Source organism: Elgaria multicarinata, chromosome 10 (assembly GCF_023053635.1).
Source record: "Elgaria multicarinata webbii isolate HBS135686 ecotype San Diego chromosome 10, rElgMul1.1.pri, whole genome shotgun sequence".
In the NCBI taxonomy this organism is placed as follows: Eukaryota; Metazoa; Chordata; class Lepidosauria; order Squamata; family Anguidae; genus Elgaria; species Elgaria multicarinata.
Window position 1 is genome coordinate 5,930,863 of NC_086180.1, and position 22,341 is coordinate 5,953,203.

The 22,341-nt window shown below is 44.5% G+C and overlaps 1 protein-coding gene across 1 annotated transcript in view; it reads right to left on the bottom strand.

Annotated features, from left to right (window-relative positions):
- The window catches only part of ATRN (attractin), a 214,451-nt gene extending 196,499 nt beyond the window's left edge, over positions 1-17,952 (bottom strand). Inside the window, exons 1-2 of the mRNA XM_063136067.1 lie at positions 17,839-17,952; positions 17,425-17,693 (exon numbers count right to left, since the gene is read on the bottom strand). Coding sequence (XP_062992137.1) covers positions 17,425-17,693; positions 17,839-17,952 — 383 coding nt within the window. The remainder of the gene's footprint in view (positions 1-17,424; positions 17,694-17,838) is intronic.
- Between the last annotated feature and the right edge of the window lie 4,389 nt (positions 17,953-22,341).

Sequence of the window (22,341 nt, forward strand, 5' to 3'; positions counted from 1 at the left end):
CACTGAAAAGGCCCTCTCCCTTGTTGCCATCCTCCGAGCTTCCCTTGGAGTAGGCACTCGGAGGAGGACCTTAGATGTTGAGCGCAGTGTACGGGTAGGTTCATGTCGGGAGAGGCGTTCCATCAGGTATTGTGGTCCCAAGCCATGTAGGGCTTTATAGGTTAAGACCAGCACCTTGAATTGGGCTCGGAAGCATATAGGCAGCCAATGCAAGCGGGCCAGAATCGGTGTTACATGCTCAAACCTCCCTGTTCCAGCTATCAATCTGGCCGCCGCATTTTGCACAAGCTGCAGCTTCCGGACCGTCTTCAAAGGCAGCCCCATGTAGAGGGCATTGCAGTAATCTAATTTGGAAGTTACCAGAGTATGGACAACTGAAGCTAGGTTATCCCTGTCCAGATAGGGGCGTAGCTGGGCCACCAACCGAAGTTGGTAGAAAGCACTCCGTGCCACCGAGGCCACCTGAGCCAAGGTAGAATAAACCTTCTACCTTGACTTCTAATGAAGGGTAAGATCGCCACTCAGTTCAACAACACACTGAAAGGAACCAAACAATCCATTCATAAACTGACGCTTAACCAACTTGAATGCATTCAGAAAAGATTTTTAAATGCAGGGGCCGGGGGGCGAGGGGGGGAATTAGCTACAGTCACTCGTTTTGGCTACATATGTTCACTACATCCCCCTGGTCAGCAAAACTGCTAAAAAATAAGCAGCCAGAAGCGTTTGATGCAGGAATTGTGACAAGAGCCAGAACCAGAAATAAGCAGCAGCATACATGTCTGTAGGGTCTCCTACGGACTTGCCCAAACGATTGATGGCTTTTTCCACAAGCTTTTTCCAGATCTGTATGCTGATAGGCGTCTAACAAGATAAATGTCACCTGATACCTTTAGCCACAACAATATGAAGGACAGGACAAAAAAAAAAACCTCACTAGAAGGTATATATTAAAACATAAGCTGGTAGCCTAAGAGACAGGGAGAACTCAAAAGCAGAAGTGATCTGTCTGAGACTATAGAAACTCTGACGTGAAACGCAAAGTCTGCATACAGTAGATGATTTGACAATTGCAAAGTGCCACCGTTGTAGTTACACTAGTAGCATCAGTAGTGCTGAAAATTGTTAAGAACATAAGAACCGTGCTGAATCACACCAAAGGCCAATCTAAGCCAGCATTCTGTTCTCAAAGAGATCATATAGATGCCTCTGGGAAGCTCACAATGAGGACATGGTGACAATAGCCCTCACCCACTGTTGTTCTCCAGCAGCTGGCATTTTGGAGGTTATACACACACACACACACACACACACACCATGATTATTAGCCATGGATTGCACTAAACCCTATCCCATGGTTTGTTTATTTATTTATTTATTTATTACATTTTTATACCGCCCAATAGCCGAAGCTCTCTTTATTATATATCCAGGGTTTGTCTGGCAGACGATCAAACAAACCATCATTTGTTTCTCAGTCCCTGGGTTGCTTGTTCCCCTCCTCCTTCATCCGCTCCCTCTCTGTATCCCAACTACCTTTGTGGCAATGTGGTACTGTCATATAAACAGGCTGGGGGGCTTTTGACCACTCATGCCCGCTGCCTCTGCGTGCAAATCCATCATTCTGGGTTTGCACATATGGTTTAAATAACCCACAGTTCACAACCCAACAAAAAAACATTGGTTCTCTTCATGGGTTGTTCTGGGTTCACAAGTAACGATAACCCAGGGTTTAACAAGCCATGAATAAACCATGGTTTGTCATTACATGCAAAACAGGTCGATCGCTTTATCCTTCATGAAAAGAGATCAGACAATTTCATTACTTGAATGGAGAAAGACCTGTAAAAATGGCTAGCATGGGCAAGATCATGTTAACATCTTGCATATACAAGAAGAACTGTCTACTTCATAGTTTGCTGAACTGGAAAATTATTTCTAGTTCTTAAGAATCAACTTTGCTTTTTGTTAGGAACCAGCATCCAATTTTTAGGTATCAATGCTGCAGAAGGCTGAAAAAGTTCTGTTTCCTAGGTGCCAGCCTCAATTTTTTCCAACAACCAGCCCCCTAGGATTTTTTAAATTCCTCCTGCAGAGTTTTGTATGAAAGAAATGATCATTTTTTGATATGAAGTTCCTCTTTTCTTCAGACAACACAGCTCATTCAAAAATCAGAGAACAACTCAAAGACATTTGCAGACCTTGCACTGAATGTTAACAATCTGTTTCTCCACAGACCAGACTTTTGCAGCAATATTTCTTGACCAAGTACAGTGAACACTGACACTCACCTAAAAATCCTCATCTTTCAAGCAGGCATTTGCATGGCCTTCTGAAGAGTCAAGACTGTTCCCAATAGAGTTTATAATTATTGAAAACAATGTGACGGGGAAACATTTACAGACACCTCACTTGGGCAGTAACACATTCATGAATATTCTGTTTAAGGCTACACTTGTTGATCAAAATTAGAAATACAATAGGAATATTACTATGTTATATAGAGACAATAATCACCGTACTTTACAGCGCAGGTTAAAGGAGATTCCATGTAAAACATTTTCTGTGCCATTTAAAGATGCATCATAGACATAACAAAACATTACAACCCTTCAAAAACTACCAGTTATGTGTGGGCAGGCAAGCAATGTTAGTCATTTATACCACATCGATAATCAAAATCTTTAGGGTGGATTCCTGCATTGAGCAGGGGGTTGGACTCAATGGCCTTGTAGGCCCCTTCCAAATTTGCTATTCTATGATTCTGATTCTATGAAAAGGGAGGCAGAAACCAATTATATTTCACTATTTACAAGTGCTTCCAGTCTGGTAGCCTGAAGACAATTCTTGCTCAACACAAGACAACCAGAGGTGGTGTGATTTTCAAGCCTGGATGATTATCTGTAAGGGAACTCTGCACATGTTGCATTTGTGGGAGAACATAAGAAGAGCCCTGCTGGATCAGACCAAGGGTCCATCTATTCCAGCATTCTGTCCACACAGTGGCCAACCAGCCGTTGACCAGGGACCCACAAGCACCCTCCCAGGGTGCAACAGTATCCTCCTAAGCATGATTGTTTCATGCAACAAGGACAGTGCTCTACAGCACTGAGTCGCACATCAGATGTAGTAAATGAAAAACTGAACGAAGAGTCAAAAGTCTGGTTCAGAAGCAACAGGCTGCTCCAACAAGCCATAGTTTGCTGGTGCACAAACTATTTTCAAGCTCAAGCAAGCCCTCCTCCTCCTCTCACACATCTGGCTGCAGAGAAGGGATCCTGGTTTGTTGAACCACAGTTTCAGTGACATCTGAATCAGGAAACCCTGGTTTAAGGGCTCCCTACGAATCAGATCCTGGTGTGAAAGCAGCACTTAAATCAAAGTCTCCTGATTCAGATGTCTAGGACACTGCTTGAAGAAGCTGGGAAGTCTCCTCTGCAACCAGGCACACTACAGGAGCAAGGAGGCACACTTGAGATCATCGCTTCTTCTATGTCAACCAACTACGACAGACTGGAGCAGTCTATTATGACTGAAACGGGACAATGAATACTAGTTAAAAGGATATACTACCATTGTCAACCTTATATAGAGTCTTTAATGTACATGGTACTTTGTAAGGAGTCAACGCATGGCCTTTATCCATCTTCGATTCGAACAAATGGACACAACGATGCAACAAGGAGGATTCTGGGACATTCCAGTAGAACACAGACTTTGCACATGTGGTGCATCTGAGGTGGAAGATCTGGCCCACTATTTACTGGAATGCTGGTTATATTCCAGTTGTTGGGAACATTATTTGTCTCCTGTTCTTGGGCATATGAAAAACTGGATGGTCGAGGACAAGCTGAATTTCCTCTTACGAGGATCTAACTAGTTTGTGACTCAGAGGGTTGCCCTCTTTGCGGTTAAAGTGGCCAGTTTAAGGGAAATGGAAAAGGAAAAACGTGTTTTAAATGAGCCATGTAACAGCTTTTAAATCTTGTGGGGCCTCAATAGGAGCATGTACTTTTATCACCTTAATTTTAGACTTTTTAAAAGTAATGCTTTAAAATTTATGTATTTATTGTTTGTTTATTGTGTGTGAAATGGTCTGAAGACTTATTCAATAAACTTTTGATTTGGTTTTGGTACTTTATAGCATAACGCAGCTGATAGGTTCCTTCCCCTGAAGAGCCCAATCTAAATATAGACCAGGTAGAGAGAAGGAAGATAGAGGGAAAGAAAGACAACAGTAAACAAGGCAAATGCAGTTATGTCTACCTAGACTTCATTTCAGTTGGGGATGTGAACGCTTCTCCCATTCAGCCAAACGCTTCGCTGAAGAGATGGTATTACAGAAGAGCTGAAGACATGCTCTCTGACATGTGTATTGTGCTCTGTAGATTTAACTGACATTATTCTGAAACTTTGGCTCAGAAAGGCGATGCAAGGGAGCTTCCAGGAATGTGGTTAACGCTCTGGGACCACCACAGAGGTAAAGGAGCAACAGAATGTATGTGCTTCCTCCTTGATTAAATTAAAAAAGGTTGGTTCCTACATCTGAAGAAAACATGCAAAGGCTGCCTGACTGACTGCCAGAGCACCACCCATGACAGTAGCTTTGAACAGGCCAATTAAAAGCTCAGGTAGGAAAAACGGTCCAATTCTGAAGCATCCCCACATCCCAGACAGGCTAGACAGGTCAAACACTACCTGAGAAAATGATTATTAGACAGAAGAAGCAAGAAGTCATGAGTTGAGTAAAGCAAAGGAGGAATTACAAGAAGGCAAGTCATCCAACAAAGCCGATAAGCAGCAGATTTAAGCAAAAGAAAGCATTGCACATAAATACATACTAACTTACTTACTTACTTATGGAATTCATTGCCAAAACAGGCTGCAACGGTTGCTACAGTGAACAGCCTTAGTGCAACCTCCCAGTTCACACTCCCTGTACCTCTGTTACCATCTTTCCTTGCTTGTATTCCCTGCTGTCTGAACATGACATAGACCATTAGTATAAACCATTATGCCCTGCAGCATTGTGCATGGTTTACAGTCTTTCGATATAAAGAAATCACAGATGTCACCAGATTAACACCTCATATTACAGATTAGATTGCCACATTTACATTACAATACCAAAGCATAGAACTATAAGAATACAAATCTGAAAGCCCTACATGGTTTTGGGTCCAGGCTACCTGCGGGATCACCTTCTCCCATACAATCTGCCCTGCACACTCAGGTCCTCTGGGAAAAATCTACTGCAGCTAGCAAAAACTAGATTAACAACTATTACCCAGAGGACCTTCTCTTCTGCTACTCCCAGACTGTGGAATGGCCTGCCGGAGGAGACTCGTCAACTTAACAGTCCACTAGCATTCGAGAAAGATATAAAGACTGATCTCTTCTGGCAGGACTATCCAGTGGAATTTTAAGATGTTTTTAGAATGTTTTTAACAATGTATATTATGTTTTAATTCAGTTTTATGTATTTTATCGTTTATTGTCGTTCCCTGCCTCAATCAGAATGGAGAGGCGGGTAAGAAATATTTATTATTATTATTATTATTATTATTATTATTATTATTATTATATATGAATATGTTTACACCGTACTTGCGTGTCTTTTTGAAGTTTGTTACAGGCTTTCTAGTGGATGAGAAGAAAATGAAAGCAGAAAAGGCAGATGGGATCAAAATTAGTTTCAGGCACAGAAGACATGAAGTCACATGCAGCTAGGAGCAGCTGGTGACAAGAGAAGCTTGTTATGAGGGCAGGAACTGTAAAACACTTTATTTAAGTCTCCTGAACAACAGTCTGACACAGGGTGGTAGTGACTTTAGTACTGAAAGGGTATTTTCCATAAAGTTTATCAGTCCACTAATTCACCTACCACGTTACCACCTTACAGGAACGCAGAGAAACTAAGCACAAGACAATTTTCAAAATAATCTATCATGATTCAAAAGGGAAGTATCACTGGTTTTATTACGGTTCACCTCGTGATAGCGTTTCCCAGAAAATAAGCAGCAGCTGGGAAGGCCGAAAGCAAACCATTCACAGGCACATCACCACACTGAGATCCCCAAAAATATCCACAGTGCAACGAACTTGGGTAAACCATCTGTGGAGTGACACAGAGAGCTTATGCAGAGGATATTTAAGGAGACATGGATAGATGAGGCAAAAAAGCAAACACCTTGAGTGCTGTTTTCTTGGTAGAAAGGCAGGGTACAAATCAAATAAATAAATAAGTAATCGGATTTTAAGCCTTGGCTCGCCGTCACAACTTGTCTTCCTCTCAAGCAGTGGTGCATTCCTGGACTTGGCAAACACAGAGGAGGGATTCACCAGCTGTGCTCTGGTCAGCACAAAGGCCTTCCCTCTCGAAGATTCAGCCAGAAGGAGTGCATTGAAAGCTGCCTTCCCTGTCATTACACATGACAGCTGAGTGAACGTGGTAGCTTGCCAAGGAGACACAATGAGCCATGGTAGACTTTCACTGTCCCTTCAGAAGCACATTCCTTGGAATTTCCTGTAGCCAACCCTTTAAGCTACTGAGGGTGAAGGTAATGTCACCTAAATTGTGGGGGAGAAAACTGCACTGGGTGAAAACTGAACTGCCTGTCTGAGGCTCACATTGGCGATTGTGTTCAGGCACAAAAAAATGAGCAAGTCAACAGAACCAGGGCTAGCACAAAGAAATGCTGCAGCTTCATTCATTTGCTCCTCATCAAGTGTGACTTAAGATCTGTGGTGCAAGCAAACCTGAGGCAGTATGAATTACACACATTATGTGGACCAGGGTTTTCCACCTCAAAGAACACAATTTTAAAAGGTAACAATTTTGCTGGACCATTTACTACAAACAACGATTAGAAGCTGCAGAGATGATGCATTTTGTGTACAATGATATATACAAAACAGAATTACAAACAAACAGTAATTTTCTCTATTTTTAAAACTAGAGAAAATTACCATGTTTTTGTAATTTTCTTTCGTATATATGATCGGATAAACACACACACAAAATCAGATCAACAGATGCAGGGGACAGAATTAAGCAAAGTGGCGGGGGGGGGGGACACCAGATGTAAATAATATCAATGTAAATGAAGTCTACTATAAAACCTGAAATTATGGACCAAACAAGGGAGAGGCGGGTAAGAAATAAATAAAATTATTATTATTATTATTATTATTATTATTATTATTATTATCTGCCTTCTTTGCAACCCACTCTGAAACAGAGCTAATAAGAATCTGGGGGGGGGGAGGGGACATTTATGGCATTCTACTTAGTTAAAAAAAACAAATATGCAAGATCCTAACCATGGATTTTCTGTCACATCTGCCCCTGTATTAAGAATCTATGTAGAATTGCTTGCCAGTGCCTCTTTTAGCACATTTTTCTTGTTTTAAAACAAGACTTAAAGAAGCTTTTACTATTTTTACATTTTAATTACCTAAAAGGTAATGGTGGAGTATGTTTTGCTTGTTTGGGTTATAAGAGGATTCAATTTATGGCAATGGACGCTACAATTGTTTTCCCCACTAATGGTGCACTACCATATTCTGAGATAGAGATTGCATTTTTTAAAATATAGCACTCAGCATTTTGGGGGCATAGAATCTGTGTAATGTTGATCTGTAACTGCTTCCATTAACTTAATGAAAACATATTTTGCTTTCTTTTAAAATGCCCTGTAATTGCACACTGCTAAGTCATTTCCCCAGGTCCAGCTGTATCTCACTTGAAGGTTTTCTTCAGATGGAAAGAGACCTTCACATACAGAAAAAGAAGAAAAACCGAATTTGTTTATTAACTTACTCAGAAATAAGTCCTGCTGAGTTCAGTGGGACTTATTCATAAAAGTGTGCATTAGATTGCAGCCTCAGGCATGCAATGACATACCAAGAAAGCATGAGTTTTGTAAACACAAATGCAGAGGCAATCATCTAACACAAACATGTGACTTGCATTCAACTTCTTCCAGTCCCAAGCTACTTCAGGACAACCAAACTTTGTATACTGCTTTAGGATAATATATACTACTAGGGAAATTAGTTTCACCTAGAAGACCCATCTTCACAAGAAAACAATTGTATTGCAAGATGCAAACTCCCTTCCTATTACAACCATTCAACAGAGCATATATGGCTGATCTTATGCTCCTCGGGGTTTTTTTGTGCTTCTCTATTCCCCACCCGCTATACTCTACAATATTTTCAGTTCCCAAATTATAAATATTGATTTTGCTACCCAACTGTATGGACATTACCTTCAATCTTATGGGAAAAAAATACTCACAAGTTAACTCCCACTTTGTTCAACAAAAACTTACTTTTAGATCTATGTTCGTATGGTTGCAGCTTTTGCCTTCCACTTGTTTAGCATACTTGCACGTATACAAGGGAGAGTGGTTTCCCCATTAACTTAGAGAAAGCCAACAAAAATCTCTCTCTCATCTCTAAGCAGCCTTAATTCCACAGTGCAAAAGTCACAGGACTTGAATGGCCAAAGCACTTTTGATTATGCTCCTAGGCTGTATTGAGTTGCAAATTAATGCATGTTTTAATTTATACAGCAACTGGGTAGTGCGTGTGTTTGTTTAGGAAGTGTATGAATTTCAAAATGGGAAGCTTAACTTAGAACAATCTATCCTGGTTAGATCTGATTCACACTTTATGTCAACAGGCACGTCAGCTATGTTTACACCCTTGTTCTTTGCAGAGAGTGCATTCAGTATGAAGAAGCAAGGCACACCTCCACACAAACACTGGACAAGTATGAATGGCTCAAACTCCACAATATATGGCTAGTGCATGTTTGGAGATACATATCCTTCACACCCACAGGGGACAACAAAAATGCAATGAACACATGCCAGCCTCCATGAAGTGTGGATCGCCTCCAAGTTCTGAATAGCTCAAAAGCATTTTACTATTCATGAGAAGATGGCAAAATAATTTAACACATCTCCCCAATTAGTACCCACATAGCACTTCATATAACCTTCAAGACCATTGCTATCATACACAGCAAGACAGAAACAACCAAACGCACCAAGGCAAACCAGTTCTAGCACTCGAATTATATCCTAAAGTTAAAAAAAAAAAAGACTGCTAAAATCAAAACATCCCACACGGATACTTTTGTTACTCAACTGTATTAGTCATGAACCAGAAAGACACCTGCCATTAAAATCTGTTTTTGTAAAGTCCCCTGTATAATAAAGAAATTACTTCCAGGACAAAACTTAACTCAGCAACAGACAACACAGTCAGCTACTGAACAACAATGTTAGTTGTGAACCCTTAAGGCCCTCAACAAAATATTCTTTGCAAACTGCACGTGCACATGCATGTTGGAAGGAATGATGTCCCCAGAATTAAAGGGTTATCTGCACTTGTAGGGACTTCCTTCCGAGTGAGCATACCTATTATTGGCTGGGTCCCTGAGTTGGGCACCACCACAGCGATTTCTTTCTTTCTTTTCTGCTCCAGCTCAGCACCAGTTTTTGACTGACTGTTTGCCTGTTGCCCAGGACTCGTTCCTTCTCACTGGTACAACAGGGAAGAGACAAGAAGCCTAGTCAGCCTATGGTCTTCCCCAGGCTCACACGGGATGCACCCACAAGAAGCCAGGCAAACACCCAAGCAATACCCACCAACCAACCAACCCCCGCCCCAGATATTGCCACTCTGTTTCCTCATGGTCTTTTTCCCACAGTTGCATTGTGGGGCTGAGAAAGAGGACCAGGGAAGTGAGTGAGTAACCCACAGTGACCCCCTTCAATCCTCAGTGGTAAGCAGCAAAGCCATCTTCACTTCCCTCTGCCTTAGGCTGAGGGGACAGGAAGTTACAGACCACGTTTAACAGAAAAGGAGCGTATGCATGCTCTGCTTACATGAGCCCAAATAAGAATGAACTTGAAATAGTCAGAGTTGTGCGATATGGCTGCAAGAAAGGCAAATGCTATTTTGGGTTGCATTAATAGAAGTATAGCTTCCAAATCATGTGAGGTACTGGTTCCTCTCTATTCAGCCCTGGTTAGGCCTCATCTAGAGTATTGCGTCCAGTTCTGGGCTCCACAGTTCAAGAAGGACGCAGACAACCTGGAGCGTGTTCAGAGGAGGGCAACCAGGATGATCAGGGGTCTGGAAACAAAGCCCTATGAAGAGAGACTGAAAGAACTGGGCATGTTTAGCCTGGAGAAGAGAAGATTGAGAGGAGACGTGATAGCACTCTTCAAATACTTAAAAGGTTGTCACACAGAGGAGGGCCAGGATCTCTTCTCGATCCTCTCAGAGTGCAGGACACGGAATAATGGGCTCAAGTTAAAGGAAGCGATTCCAGCTGGACATTAGGAAAAACTTCTTGACTGTTAGAGCAGTACGACAATGGAACCAGTTACCTAGGGAGGTTGTAGGCTCTCCCACACTAGAGGCATTCAAGAGGCAGCTGGACAACCATCTATCAGGGATGCTTTATGGTGGATTCCTGCATTGAGTGGGGGGATTGGACTCGATGGCCTTGTAGGTCCCTTCCAACTCTGCTATTCTATGATTCTATAGAACAGAATGAGGCATAAATGGGCTGCATACATGTGCATACTTCAGATACCTATTTTTGTTTAATTTTCACCCAATCTGAGAGGGTATTTTAAAATGTTATGAATTTCTGCAAATGTCGGGGTTTCCTCCAAGCATGCCAGTCTCTCTCTTATTTATTTATGTGGGTTGCGCCGTTTTGCTTACCTAAATATTGGTACTCACCCATAAACATTGCTAATAAATGGAATGATCATGTAACAGACCTTTCTCTCACACACAACAGTTAAATAACCAAATCTCTCTAGAGTTCATAGTATATATGTCAGGATCTATGCTAGTACAGAGTATTCGCAGGACCCAGGTCTGCTGTCAGGAGCTATTCTGTTGTAAAGTGCTGGCCGGACTCAGGCCCTTTGCCAGCAGCACTCCATGGGGGCTGATGTGGATCAGCTGGGAGCAGCTATATAAGACCAGTACTTCTGCTCTAGCCTTTGCTGCAGCAACACGATGTCTTGTAGCCTGTTCCTGCTTCTTGCGACTCCGGACCCGGCCTTGCCTGAACCTCTGTTTTGTCGTGACCACGTCCCTTGCCTTTGGCCCTGCTGGAACCCTGTTGCTCTTGGACTCGGACCCCTGCTCAAACTCAGATTTGCCTTTGGCCTCTGAAACCGGCTTATTCCTGGACTTTGCCTCTGCCTCTGGCCCTGCTTGCACTTCGTGTACCTTTGGCCTCAGAACCCTGCCATTCCTAGACTCTGCTTTTGCTTCTCACCCTGCTTGGACTTTGTGTACTCCTGGACTCTGAATCCTGCTCTCGCCTGGACTTGTTTTTGCCTCTGGCCCTGCCACACTTTGCTAGTATTATTAAAGTAAGACCTTTCCAGACTACCCGTCTTGTGTGGGGCTCTGTTACGTTTAGCTCTCCAGGGTCCCGGCGGCCTAGCCCTAGAGTCCAGCCGCCCATGCCTCGGATCATTACAATATAATAGTAAGGTCGGCTTTTCTGCACACACACACACACACACACAGACATACATCTCTGTATATAACAAATCAAGGTGACAGAACTTCTAGATACAGAAACAAATCCATTTGAGAGCTACGTTTTGCCTCACAAATTAACCTTGACCAAGTTAAACAGGTTTCACCCTTCCAACCACCACTGACGCTCCACAAATGACTTACAAGAAAAAATGAGACTTCCAAGCAATTTTTCTAATGATCACCGCCCCGCTGTTCATTTCAACAGTCACTTCATTCAATTAAGACAACATCGCAATCTTATGATCACAAACACAGTGCTGTTCATTAAACCCACAATTCTGTAAACAAGGGTATTCATGGTCAAAAGTGGCATCCTATTAAGGCAGACCTCGCACAAGTCTTTAGGGCTTGCCAACTGAATTCTTGGTTTCCAATATGAAGTTGACCTATATCAGGGGGATGGAGATACTTCAAGCTTGCAAGATCTGCTTTCTCCCTCTAAAACCCAGAGATCCACCAACTGGAGTACTAGAATTCAACAGAGTTCATAGTCCTTCCACACACAAAAATCCACTCCTGGTTACCACCAGTTTCCTTCATTTCAGTAATATAATTCGGTGGGAGGCAAGTAATTTTGGTGCTCTTCTTCTTAAGTAATTGGGAGTCAGAAATCCTTGGCAATGTACTGCAATTCAGCCAGAGATCTACCAGCAGATCCAAGATCTAACTTCTCAAGCCGTCCCTACCCCACAGCACAATCAGTCACACTCGGTCTTATGTGACCTTAAGGATTAACATCGTAATGTGAGGTTTTGTAGGTGAGTGTCTACTGCTTCAGATGATGTGGTAGAATAAGGTAGTACTGTACACGTGAAAGAGAAAAGAGCGAAGATCCATATACACACACATATAGATCCTTTCACCCACATCTCAGGCCTGCACTATATATATCCCCACTTTGCCCATGACTGCCAGGTACCTGAAACAGTCTAACTTTGCTATACATCCAAAACAGCACACATATGGTCTATACCACAATCCATGGAAGGGAACACAGGTTTTAAAGTCATCCAGATGCCTCCTCAGCTGGCCCATTCAGTATACAAGGGTGCAAGGTGGGTAAGTATCCAAGATGAACAAGAAAAAGGGAGAAACATCTCAGGATGCTGTAGACAAGTTTATTATTTTTTAAAAAAAACAACACATTTCCAACTCTTGCTTCTGTTAGGCCTTCTTCAGAGGGTTGTAACAATGTCTGCAGAAATTCCAAGTCACCAGTCTATAGACTCAAGACAACCTGTTGTAAATAATTTCTGCAGACATTGTTACAACCCCCTGAAGAAAACCTAACAGAAAGCAAGAAACTGAAATGTGTCAGGCTTTTTTTATAATAAACTTGTCTACAGCGTCCTGAGATGTTTCTCTCCTTTTCTTGTCCATTCAGTATACACTGTACTACTATCATATGCTGCACTGTCTCTGCTGCCTTACACCCACCTATGAAAAGACTCAATCACACAGTGGGCTGGTTCTCACAATGCGGCAACAAGGCACGTGTGGCCACTATTTTGAATATGCGACCTCCAATCAGGGTAATCAGGAGTTGTAAACCCGGCTATCGTGGGTTAATCAAAGGTTAAACAACCCACACTTAACTACTAATCAAGGGTTAAGCATGGGTTGTTTAACCCTTGATAGCCAGGTTCGCAAAATACACCACAACTGATCAACTCGACCAAAGGTTGCATATTCAGAATGGTGGCTTCACATGCACTGCAGCTAATTGTAGGTTAATTAACCCACAATGCACCATGTCATGTGACATGCTGTCAGCGAACCTTCCTATCTTTTAGAAGGACCAATTGATAAAAACCACAATCTGAATATAGGCATAATCTGATTTTAAATGTTTTAGTTCTATGCTTTGATTATTTATTTGTTTATTAATTAATTATATTTCTATACCGCCCAATAGCTGGAGCTCTCTGGGCAGTTCACAAAAAATAAAAACATTCAAAGTATAAAACAACAGTATAAAACCATAATATAAAATACAATACAAAAAAATATCATTACTATTTTTATTCCCCCTTTTTATTATTCACCACTCAGACATTTTATTGGCTGTAGAGTGATATATAAATGTTGTAAATAAATAAATTAATTAAAGCCTCGCCACTAGCACTACCACCTTACTCTTACGATAAGCACTCCAAGGAGATGTATTAAGATCTTATGCCCAATTTGCTACCTTCCTTTTCTCTCAGACTGATGAGTCACAGATATATTTTATTATTCATGAAAGGAAAATCCAATCAATCATCTAGTTTGCCTCAGCCCTAAAAACAAATCAACCACTTTTTTAAAAGGTACATCTCCTCACCTCCTCCACAGACCAAGAATCAAGTTCCACCCTGGCAACAGAGTCACTGAGCTCTCGCCCTTCAGCTTCTCGTAATTAACCTAGCCAACCCACTCAATTAAACCACATACCTATCCCCAAAATTACTACACAAACAGCTCTTCACTGCAATGTCTGCCTCATAACAACTGCAGAGGAGTTGCCCTTCTTCAGAAGAGAATCCAGCACTCCCCTTTTCCATGCTGATGCTGTGGACAAAATTCCATAAATTCACACTCTGCCTCCTCACATCTAAGCAACATTTATCATACGAGTTAGCTTCTCCTGCCCAAGTTCAAGAAAATTCTGACCCCCAGAAACACAACTTTACCCTCTCTATGGGGTAAGGAGATTGGCTTCAGATGAAAGGTTTCACAAATCCACTCTACTTTCAGGGAAAGGGGGAAGTAAATAGTATTCATCTATTCACCTCTGAAAAGTCAGAATTGCCATCAGGCAGGCCTCAAAGCTTTAAGAAACAAGAAGAACTGTGTTTCTTCTTTCAGGCTATGACAAATGTGCAATAGAATTACTAACAAAGTATTTGTTGTGAACAGATGAACATTTTTTTAATGGATTCGTGATTTGCTATTTTCAAGACTGCTGAAAACAAAAGAACAGAAAGCTTTCAAGTCTTTAAGCAATGGCCACCTCAGATCTTTCCTATTAATCCATTCTCAGTATTTTTACACCTAAGAATGCAATAAAATCCTCTACCCAGCTCCCCACCTTCCCACACATACAGAGAGAGAGGGAGAGACAGAGAGAGTAATTGCTAAGAAAAACAACAACAAAGCCTTGCGGCAGCTTAAGATACTAACAGATGTATTGTGGCGTAAGCTTTTGTGGGCTAATTCACGTCACCGGATGCATTTGATGAAATAGACCCTAGTCAACCAATGCTTATACCACAATAAATCTATTAGCCTTTTAAAGTCCTGAAAGACTCTTAGCTTGTTTCAGCAAAACCCCAAGCAGGTAACCTCTGGAAATTGTTATTGCAAAGCTGACTGCTGTCTTCACCCATACAGCTACCCCTTTGCCCTTGCCAGGGAACCCATTGCTACTGCCCACGCACAAGACCAACTACTCCTTTCCTCCATTTTTAAATGCTTCAGAGATAGCAAATCTTTCAATGGCAGCACTTCACCTTCAGAAAGACTTCCCCTGGCTCAGAAACTCAGGTCCATTCAGCTTGTTTCCAACCTTGTCAGCTTCACACACTCCTTTGTACGATCCTACCTAGAAAACTGCAAGCCCTCTTCCTCTATTGCTCCTACAAACCCACACACCTGCCTCAGGTAATCAAGCTGTTCAGTGAAGCCCAGGCACCTTTCCTTTAATATATTAACAGTGCAATCCTATACATGAGTTCAATGAGGGTTACTCCCCAGTAAGTAGGTATACAATTGTTTTCTCAGCGAGACCATTTTTCAGACTTTGGTCTGTACAAGAAAAGTTCATCCCTACTTTTCTACTGCAATTTCCCCATGATAACTCCTCTCCTGCCACCCTGGAAGCACTGTGCAATTATTCGTTCTACTACCTTGAAGCTGGTGTAACATCGTGGCTAGGAGTGCGAACCACTAGAAAATCGCCAATCCAAGCCTCTTCTCATCCATGAAATGCATTAAGGCAAGCCATACTTCCCTTCTGCTTCAGCCCCCCTACCTACAATATAGAGGCAATAATATTTATCGATCTACTTGGCAGGACTGTAATAAGAACTAGAGAAAACGAACATAATGCACTTCGAACAATCGCAACGTGTTACATTATTGAAGGGATTCCAATGACATTTTGGGTTCTATCCAATGCTGTCGTTCAGCAGATTTGGGGCACATGTAGAGGACGGCAGAGGAAGGAGAGGGTGGAGAAGTCCTGTCATGCGAGCAGAAGTCCACACACACAACTGTTGCTTTCAACTCCTTACCCCTTCCCTCTCACTGCTTCCACAACACTTTTAGATTCCTTACCCAAAGTTTTTCTATTCATACATAACACTGAGCAGTTTTAGAGCACTCAAGGCACTTGATAAACATTATCTTATCAGCTGCACAACCATCCTGCAAGATAGGGTCAGTATACTTATCCCCATATTGCTGATGGGAGGTGCAGAGGAATAAGAGCTAAGGTCACCAATGTGTTTATGGCAGGGGTCAAGATTTGAACCACTGTGATCTGCTACACAATCAGCCAAGGCTCGGATGTTTATTTTGGGAATATTTCCTGAATCTGTGTTTCATGGAAGCTCACCCCTAGCTGCTTTTAAAGCATCCTAGCAACAAAGCGGATATGTGCTGATACTCTTGGGATAGGGGGCAACCTCTTTACTTCTGAACTACAAGCCCGAGGTCAGAATCTACATTGCCTCTAAATTTGGTGCACTTTGTAAATAGTATAAACATGAAGGGAAAAACGCTCCCCAACTCACCCACTCCATAAAAACCCACACAACCACCCTGCTCTCCTCCTCGCCCTACATAAGAAGAGCCATACTGGATCCGACCAAAGACCTGTCCCCACAGCAGCCAGACTGATGCCGGTAGGAAGCTGACAAGGGAGGACCTGAGGGCAACTTGAAAGACACCCCCAGAGCCCTTCACATGTCACCCTCCCGTTTTTACCCCACCCTTTCTCCATCGAGGTCATGGCCATCTTATGGGACCTAGGAAGCTGCCTTGGAAGCGAGGCCCTGACTGGCAGCTCTCTCCAGGGATCCAGGCAGGATTCCTTCCCAGCCCTGGCTGGAGATGCTGCTGCTGTCACTACCAGGGTTGGAAGCTGGGACCTTCTGCCTGCGAGCTTTAACATAAGAACATAAGAAGAGCCCTGATGCTGGATCAGACCAAGGGTCCATCTAGTCCAGCACTCTGTTCACACAGTGGCCAGGCAGCCATTGGCCAGGGATGAACACGCAGGACATGGTGCAACAGCACTCTCCCGCCCATGTTAAGAACATAAGAAGAGCCCTGATGCTGGATCAGACCAAGGGTCCATCTAGTCCAGCACTCTGTTCACACAGGGGCCAACCAGCCATCTGCCAGGGATCAACAAAGCAGGCCACAGTGCAACAGCACTCTCCCGCCCATGTTCCCCAGCAACTGCTGCACCCAGGCTTACTGCCTCAAACGCTGTAGATAGCACACAACCATCAGGGCTAGTAGCCATTCGTAGCCTTCCCCTGCAGGAATTTATCCAACCTCCTTTTAAAGCCATCCCGACATCTTGTGGTAGTGAGTTCCGTAGTTTAACTAAGCGCTGTGTGAAGGAGGGCTTCCTTGGATCTGCCCTGGATCTCCCACCCCCATCAGCTTTGCGCTCTCTCCCCAGAGCACAACATCCTCAGAACCCCCCTGCGAGGTAGGCCAGGCTGGGAGAGAGGGGGGGGAGGAAGGGGGTGGTCTTGCCCGGGAGACGTCGCCGCCGCCCCTTCCCTAACCCACCCAGCCTCCCTGCTCCTCCCTCCGCACCCCGTCCCCGGCACCCACCGGAAGCGGCCCCCGCAGTGCTGGCACTGGTCCCCGACCCAGCCGGGCCGGCACTCGCACTGGCCGGTGCTGGGCTGGCAGCGCCCTCCGTTGGCGCAGGGCTTGTCGCACTCCTTGCCCTCGGCGGCTCCCGCGCCGGCCGCCACCGCCGCCGCCGCCGCCGCCGAGACCGGCCCCAGCGCCAGCGGCAGCAGGAAGACGACGAGGGCGACCACCAAGGCCGGCGGCCCCTCGAGGAGGCCGAGCCGCCGGTTCCATCTCTCCATCGCCTGAGGTAAAAATGGAGGGGGAGGGGAGGGGGAGGAGGAGGAGGAGGCGGCGGCGGCGACAGCGGCCGGCGAGGACGGTGGCCGGCGAGGGCTGCGGCTTGTGGCGCGGCCTCGCGGGAGCGACGGTGGCCGGCGAGGCTCACACTCCGCTGGCTGCTGCTGCGGCGGCGGCAGCGGCGTCCCGCTTCGCGTCTTCTTTTCTCTTCACTCGCAGAGCAGTTCGCCGTTCGAGGCGCCGGTGGGGGTGTCGCGCCGCCATCTCGCGCGCGCGTGCGTGCGTACGTCCGCTCCCGATGACGTCACCGCCCGGAGCTTGAAGCCCCTGTCAGGGAAAGAAGCGCTGCCATAGATACGGGGGAGGGGGCGGAGAGCGTAGAGTGGCGCACTGGGAGACGGTCTCTCTCCACCAGGGCACCATAGAGAGGAGAAAAGATGGGGGCGGGGGAGGAGGGCTGGTATCCAGGCAACAGCCTAAGCAGGGGGCGGGGTTGGGGGGGAGTGGTGGCATCAGGCAGACATTCAACAGGCGAAGTCCAAATTGAATCCCATAATAAAATCTGACGGACAGTGGCCTGCAAAAGCCTATGCCACTCTCCATCAAACTAGTGCCCTGCGAATGCACTGGAATGCAATTCCCATGTTGGCTGGGGATGGTGGGAATTACAGTCTAACACAGCCTGACAGTTAGCAGGTCGAGGAAGCCTGGCTTTTGGCATAATACATCTGTTAGCCGTTAAGATGCTGCAACGCTCTTTAGGCTGCTATGCAGGGGGCAGGAGCAGGCCGTGCCCTTGGGGGTCCCCTATTATTATTATTATTATTATTATTATTATTATTATTATTATTATTATTATTATTATCCCGCCTTTTGCCCAATGCTGGGCCTCAAGGCGGCCTTACAAAGTTTAAAACATACATTGGGGGGGGGGGGACATAAACGTTTAAAATACACAACAAAATTATAAGACCTTATAGATGGAGGACCAGATTATTCCCCAAAGGCTTGCTGGAACAAGCAAGTTTTAGCCTGCTTCCGAAAGCCCATCAAGGAGGGAGCCAGCCTAGCTTCCCCGGGAAGAGCGTTCCAAAGCACTGGAGCAGCCACCAAGAAGCCCCTCTCCCATATCTGTAGGTCACTCCAGGAGCCTTTTTGGCAAAGGAATGGGATTAAAAAATACTCTAAATAAGTAAATATGCCATGAAACCAAAACCAAAAGCCCAGGTTCTTCCTGGATGTGAGTGTGTCAGACAACTGATTATGCTTCAGTGTGCCACATTCCAGTGATGGGCAGTTCCAACGGGGAAAAGGGTGAGGGCAAAGATGCCAGGATATATAGTATACCTTACACCAGTAGCTAAGCCTTAGGAGAGGCATTTCAGCCTTTTAGAATGGGAGGAACACTACAAAGAAGTCATGAAATCACCGAATGATTGGCAATCAGGGAAAGGGGTGGGCATGCCGATCTGGGGAGACCCTGAGGGATGGATTTGGACCCACAGCGGGCCAGGTTTGGGACACAGGCCTAAGGTTCAACAGCCCTGAATTAGATGAACAAGAAACTTGACGGGAAAAGAAGCCACAACAGATTACTTTGCTAAATGGACAGGATTCGCTCTTAAAACCTGGGGGTTGGGGCTGTTCCTGGCTCTAAAGAGGGTCAAGGGGATTTAGATTAGTAGAGAGATCTGGGTTTTCCCATGGTAGGTCTGTAGTGCAAAAGTGCAGATTCTTAAATTAAGGAATACTTAAAACAGCAGTGAGAAAGAACCTCTTGGTAACACTGTCTCCAGGAGCTCTGTACTGCTAACAGCAGATATGATTCATGGGAAAATAAAGCACCTTCGTCAATTTTTCTGCTACTGCCTGAGGACAAGAAAGAGGTTAAGGACTTCTTGGCAGACTGAATTGCCTGCTTAATTGTGACTGTCCCTATCAATGATCAGGTTCCACCTTCCCAAGATGAGAAGGCAGTTCTTTCACCCATTGCTTGATAAAAAAAACCCACTTCCAGAAGAACGTATGCGTTTTCTCCTTACACCCTGCAGTTCGCTGCTTCACATATTGTCAAATAGTATCGGAGCATAAGAAGAGTCCTGCTGGATCAGACCAAGGGCCCATGTAGTCCACCCAACCAGTGACCAACCAGCTGCCCACGAGACACCAACAAGCAGGACATGAGTGCAACAGCACCCTCCACGTTTAGAATAAATAATAATATATTTATTTATTTATTACCCTCCTCTCCCTCTGTATCGAGGCAGGGGACAACACCAAATACAGAACACCATAAAATACATATAACTGATTAAAAACATATAGAACTAATCTATTATTAAAAGGCATCTTGAAATTCAACGGGGTAGACCTGCCGGAAGAATCAATCTTTATGGCTTCCTTAAATTCCGGAAGACTGTTAAGTTGACGAATCTCTCCCGGCAGGCCATTCCACAAACTGGGAGCGGCAGAAGAAAAGGTCCACTGGGTAATAGTTGTCAGCCTTGTTTTTGTTGGCTGGAGTAGATTCTTCCCAGAGGACCTGAGTGTGCGGGGCGGATTGTACAGGAGAAGGCGATCCCGCAGGTAACCAGGACCCGAACCATGTAGTGCTTTAAAGGTAATAACCAACACTACATACTTCACCTGGAAACTAATCGGCAGCCAGTGAAGTGATTTTAAAGCTGGTGTAATATGGTCACCCCAGGTGTATCATTTGTGTATCATTTATGTTTGTGGAATATAAGCATAAACATGCTTAATATTGGAGAAGGGTTACAACTCAGTGGTAGAGCTGGGTACCCCCAGCAGGTGAGGTGAGGCAGCTGGATACTGGACTTTTCAGTAGTACCAACCCAGTTATGAGATAATGAGCCCCAGAGAGATTCGCCTGGCGCCTACGTTGTGGTCATTTCCATGCCAGATGAAGTCCATTTTATTTTTCTTCAATTTGTTATAGCCTGTTAAATCTGTTCTCATCCTCTGCCTGTTTCTGCTGCAACAAAGGCCTTAGCTAGACCTACGGTTTATCCCGGGATCGTCCCTGCCTGCTCCCGGGATCCCCTGTGTGTCATTTACATGAACAGGAATGACCCCGGGACGATCCCAGGATAAACCTTATGTCTAGCTAAGGCCTTATTCTCTTGTTTATCGTTTTTACTGCATATTTATCATGTTCAATTTTAAGCTGTAAACTAACCCGAGAACGTTATACAATAGTCTATAAATGTTGCAAATAAGTAAATAAATAAAGATCCCAGACTCAGTGGCGTCATTCCACTAGCATAAACAGTGTCAGGCTAGCGGAAACCAAGTTCTAGACTATGCGCAAAGGGAGAATCTGACCAAAGTTCTGGTTGCACAACTGGTTGTGCGACCACTTGCAGATCTTAGGTTTACAAAGTGGTCTATTGGTGCTTGCACAGCGGGAAAAGACAGCAGAGCTCCGCCAATATAGAAATTTCTTCCACTAACAGTAAGTTAGATTTGGTGCAATCTCTGGCACCTCTAGAAAAGGATCAAGTAGGAAATGTCAGGAAAGACCACTGCCAGAGACTCTAGGTAGCTTCTACAACTCAAGTAAACAATACTGGGCCAGGTAGATATCATAGAATCATAGAATAGCAGAGTTGGAAGGGGCCTACAAGGCCATCCAGTCCAACCCCCTGCTCAATGCAGGAATCCACCCTAAAGCATCCCTGACAGATGGTTGTCCAGCTGCCTCTTGAAGGCCTCTAGTGTGGGAGAGGCCACCACCTCACCAGGCAACTGGTTCCATTGTCGTACTGCTCTAACAGTCAGGAAGTTTTTCCTGATGTCCAGCTGGAATCTGGCTTCCATTAACTTGAGCCCATTATTCCGTGTCCTGCACTCTGGGAGGATCGAGAAGAGATCCTGGCCCTCCTCTGTGTGACAACCTTTTAAATATTTGAAGAGTGCTATCATGTCTCCCCTCAATCTTCTCTTCTCCAGGCTAAACATGCCCAGTTCTTTCAGTCTCTCTTCATAGGGCTTTGTACCACCATCTGACCTACAGCTTCCTCCCCTATGTTCTTAAGCATGCGCTCAAGCATGGTATTAGCTTGCACAATTGGAATGCACGGTTGGAATTTTGATTGCCCGGGATTTGAGCCTTCCTGGCATGCAGACAAGCCCGGAGATGGTTCTAGGATGTGTGAGTCACCCCTGTTCATTTTGAAAGAGAAACTTCACCTCTCTCACATCGACGCTAGATGCATTGCCAAGATCATGCCAACTCTGTCTTGATGCTGGCATCTTCCTTAAACACCCTGTGGTCTGCGGGCTACTCATGGACTTGGAAACAATTCTCATAAATAATTGTTTTCTCTAGCCAGCACCTGCTCCCTATCCCCCCAGGTAGGTGGCAAAAGAATTGAGGAAGACACGGCACAACACTGGGATAATTCCATCAGAACTGTTTCATGCCTTTGAAGGTATTCTGGTATCGGAGGGAAAAGTCCAGCCATATTTCTCCTGCCTTAACTTGTCAAGGCCTCTGTCCACACCCTAGTTTCAGTGGTTTGGGTTAAGCCTAGGTCACCTTGACATGCTGGATGAAATTCTGTTTAGGATACGGTGGCCACTTGTGAATCACCAAAAAAGAGGACACACGTCACCAAAAAAAGGGGGGAA